The 4,022-nt window shown below is 58.0% G+C and overlaps 3 protein-coding genes across 3 annotated transcripts in view, besides 1 other annotated feature; all 3 read left to right on the forward strand.

Moving 5' to 3' along the window:
• The first annotated feature begins 15 nt into the window (after positions 1 to 15).
• Positions 16 to 49: a microsatellite.
• A 12-nt stretch (positions 50 to 61) lies between these two features.
• Positions 62 to 2,086, forward strand: TraAM80_09937 (leishmanolysin; the record flags this gene model as incomplete). Its single annotated transcript, XM_029386592.1, has 1 exon — positions 62 to 2,086. The coding sequence occupies one exon, from the start codon at positions 62 to 64 to the stop codon at positions 2,084 to 2,086; it is 2,025 nt and encodes a 674-aa protein (XP_029233552.1).
• Positions 2,087 to 2,828: 742 nt separating this feature from the next.
• On the forward strand, positions 2,829 to 3,176 carry TraAM80_09938 (uncharacterized protein; the record flags this gene model as incomplete). The annotated part of the gene is made up of 1 exon (XM_029386593.1): positions 2,829 to 3,176. The coding sequence occupies one exon, from the start codon at positions 2,829 to 2,831 to the stop codon at positions 3,174 to 3,176; it is 348 nt and encodes a 115-aa protein (XP_029233553.1).
• Positions 3,177 to 3,882: 706 nt separating this feature from the next.
• TraAM80_09939 (uncharacterized protein) overlaps positions 3,883 to 4,022 on the forward strand; it is a gene marked incomplete at both ends in the record, with an annotated part of 342 nt that continues 202 nt past the window's right edge. Inside the window, one exon of the mRNA XM_029386594.1 lies at positions 3,883 to 4,022. This exon is cut by the window's right edge and continues 202 nt beyond it. Coding sequence (XP_029233554.1) covers positions 3,883 to 4,022 — 140 coding nt within the window.

The raw sequence follows: 4,022 nt of genomic DNA on the forward strand, positions 1-4,022 counted from the left end.
AAAAAGGTCTGCGCCACTACTACTACTGCTACTACTGCCACCACTAATAATGCCGCTGCTGATGTTCAAACGGAGGCAACACAGGCAGTTTCTTCAGGCGATGTGCCAGCCACCCCGCAGCATGCCGTTTCTATCACTGACGATGTTTTTGCTGCTGTTGTTGTGTTGGGCCGCTGGGTGTCTCGCCGTCGATTCCACCCGGAAGCACCGCTGCGGGTTTGACGAGATGATGGGGAGGTGGCAGCCGGCGACTGCGGTGGTGCGTGACGTGCCGCGCAGAGGACAGGGCGAGATGCAGGCGTACACCGTCGACGCACAGGGCGTGGAGAGTGAGTGGGCCCCGATCCGCATCAAAGTGTCTGCGGAGGACATGAAGGATCAGTGGAAGCACTGCCTCCCAGAAAGGCCTTGGCGCCTGGTCAATGGCAGCAGGGTGAAATGCACGGACGACATGATGTTGACGGAGGCGAAGAAAGACATTGTTTTGAAGCAACTCCTCCCGGCCGCAATTAAGCTGCACGCCGAGCGTCTCTCCGTGAGGCCTGTGGAGTACCCCATCCCCATACCAGATTATGGTATAGGGCGGTGCAGCGATTTCACCATCCCTCCCTGGCACCACACGATCGGCGTGAGCGGCGCCGACCTAATTCTCTACGTTGACACTCTCGTGAGTGAGGGCACTATTGCATGGGCGAATATGTGCGTCTTTCTGAAGGACGGACGTACGTATGCTGGCGTTGTGAACTTCAACCCCAAGTACATAAAGGCCACTCATGAAGCTGTTGGTACTGCAGCGCACGAGATTGGGCACGCCCTTGGGTTTTCGTTCTATCGCTTTAAGAAGCTCAATATGGTCTCCAGGGTCCCCAATGTGCGAGGGAAGAAGGAGGTGTGGGTGGTTTCCTCACCGAAGGTGAAGGAGCTGGCGAGGAAGTACCACAATTGCCCCACACTTGAGGGCATGGAGCTGGAGGACGGGACTAGTCGGGGGGCAAGTCTGAGCCACTGGGAGGAACTCAGTGCACGGGACGAGTTGATGAGCCCTGGGAGCCGGATCGCTTATTACTCGGCATTCACGCTTGCTGCATTTGAGGACATGGGTGTGTACAAGGCTAACTACGACATGGCGGAGCAGTTGCGGTGGGGCAACAACTCTGGCTGCGGGCTGCTGGAAAATAGGTGCTTCACCAACGGCAGCACCGCCTACCCTGAGTTGTTCTGTAAACAGCCGTCGAATAAACAAAGACTGCTCTGCACGTATGATCGTCTTTCTCTGGGGACGTGTAAGCTAAAAAATCACTACCGTCGCCTTCCACCGCAGTTTCAGTACTTTGATAACCCCATACTTGGAGGTGAATCGGGGTATATGGACTTTTGTCCGTTTGTTGTTGAGCGTGCGGCGTATGAGTGTCTAAACGGTGGCCCTAATAAGTTCCCTGGAAGTTTCATTGGCTCGAGCTCACGGTGCGTAAAAGGGGAGGGGCTTCTTTTTGATAACAAAGAGATTGGCGATGTGTGTGTGAACACGCAGTGCAGTGGGGGTAATCTGAGGGTGCAGTTCCTTGGCGACGACACGTGGCACGACTGCAATGAGGGTGAGACGGTTGCGCCGTCGGGGGGCGAATGGAGCGGGGGGAGCATCAGGTGCCCCAAATATGCCGACGTGTGCGCAGCCTTCCCCAACACCTGGGCCCTCCCAATACCAGTCGTTGCCCCACCATTGGCGGAGGAGTCAAACCCTGCAGACACAAATGATGAATCAGGCGGCACTAATCCTAAGCCCGATGCCTCACCCTCAACGTATCAATCGCACAGTACCAGCGAGGAAAACAACCCAACCAGCATGCGTGATGAGCCCGATGCCTCACCCTCAACGGATCGGTCGCACAGCACCAGCGAGAAAAGCAACCCAACCAGCATGCGTGGTGAGGTTACTCCGAACCCGTATGGGAAAAGCAGCGTTGGAGGCAACGGGAATCGCGGAGGGAAGGCATTCGGACTCGGTGACACTTCAGTTGTTGCTGTTGGTCTCAGTTCCCTTGCGGTTCTCGCCGTGGCTGCCGCCGTGGTGATGGCGCCTCTCTGAGCAGCAGCGGCTGGGCACAAAAAATGTGCGGTGGGACAATAATGTGCATATATGTGTATGTATGTATCCGTGGACTGTGGAGCCACGCACTCAAGATGTATAACACGGTCATAATGCAACGTACCCACACACATTAACAGCGCCTCGGCGCTCTTTTTGTAACGTAACTGCAACTCCCGCTTTGTACTACCACCATTCCTGCGAAATGCATGGAACTGTTTTTTTGTTTTATATTGTTTTTATATTTGTTTTTGGTGGGTGACCTCTCTCTTTCTTTCTGCCTGGACTGTGCTCAAAGGGAAGGAGGGGAGCATATGTGTGTGCTGGTCATCCCACTTGTTGCTGCGCGTCCCCACTACTCGGTGGACGTGCCCACGCTTCGGCTTCACTTTACGGGATGTGTTTATTGTGTTTTGATGTTTGTTTGTCTTTTTTTGATCGACTGCGCCCATTCCCCGCGCTGCGTGTGTGTCCATCCAATGCATTTCTGTTTCTGCGCCTAGCTGCCATTCGTGTTGATTTGCTGTCTCATTGTCTCTTGCAGCCCTTCTTTTTTTCCTTGGTTTTTTTTTTTTGTTCAGTGCAGGTAGTCTGCATGTGTAGGAGCTAACACACACACACACACACCATGTCGCTCACGCTGTGGAGCGGTGTGAACCTTTGAGGACGCGTGAAGGCACGAGTGTTCTGGTGGCGGCAGCCCTCGCCAACATGCCCGTGATGGTTTGGCCGCGAGAACGGGATGGAGGAGATGTTGCTGCAATTTCAGTCCGTGCGGCCGCTACCCCGCGCTGCAGACAGAGGAGGGCTGCGTCTTCGAGTCCGTCGCCATCCTGTGGCACATCGCGCGTCTCGATCCGGGCGGCGGCTTCCTGCAGGGCTGAACACTGCCGGAGAGCGGACGGATGGAGTTGCAGGCAGTTCCTCTGGTGAGGCCGGCCGACCGGTTTGTAGTGCGGTGGTGGTGCAGTGCCGGGTGCCGGGGGATGCGAGGTGCCCGCGCTGCCGTTGGTATGCCAGGGTTGGGGCGGGCGTTGTGTCACCAGAGCAGGAACACGCGGCTTCGGTGGTGCGTTGGGGTGGGGCGTGACCTCGGGCCGTTCCGCTGCACGCGCAGACCCGACACTGTCCCTCTGTCTCGCAGGGCGCAGTGGAGTAGTTGGAGCGTGTTCCGGCTGAAAGGACTGGTGCTGGCACCGGGGCGCGGCGTACTTGTGCTCCCTGCACGAGGCGCGTTTCTTGTCTGAGGAATGGGGTGGCTTCCCTTTTCCTTCGGCGGCTGGCGGGCGGGCTTCGCTTCGCCACCGCAACGAGGCTGTGGTCTTTGAGTATTTGTCGGGGGCGGTGTTGGGGCCACACACCGGCGCAGGGAGGAAAGCGGCAAGGCGCCGAAGGCCGCTGCAGCGTCACGGCTTCAGTGCTTTGCTGTACGCAAAGGATGATAACTTGTTTGCAGTGTACGAGAGAAGGGGCAATGAGACAAGCAACCTTCTTCTTGTGCCCCTCACCGAGCAGCTGCAGCGGGTCACAAGGCTGGGCAGCCTGCAGCTCTCCCGTGCCTGCAGATGGGTTGGTTGGTTTTTTGTCCGGTGCTGGGAATGCTACCCAATGAGCCGGCGATTACCGTTGTATGAACGCTGCGGTGAGTGGCGCGACAAGGATTGCCGACGGCTTTAACCTGACGGGGCCCGCGTTGCGGATTGTGTGGCCAGTGATTGAGCGGGCGGGGGCGCCGGCGTACAGCTTTGGTGGGCGTGGGCCGGCACGTGCAGGAGCTGAGCCCGAGCTAGGATGGGATGAAGCGCTGGCGGACAGGCGGCAGGGGAGGCGTGAGTGCGGCAGCGCCGCCGTGTAGGGAGGGGGCGGCGTGCCAGGTGGCACTGGCGGTCTGGGACGCCAGCGGCAGCGCCTACGTTGACGGCGAGATGGTGGGGCC

The sequence above is a fragment of the Trypanosoma rangeli genome, assembly GCF_003719475.1.
Source record: "Trypanosoma rangeli strain AM80 chromosome Unknown Tra_15.4_contig_00731, whole genome shotgun sequence".
NCBI lineage: Eukaryota > Euglenozoa > Kinetoplastea > Trypanosomatida > Trypanosomatidae > Trypanosoma > Trypanosoma rangeli.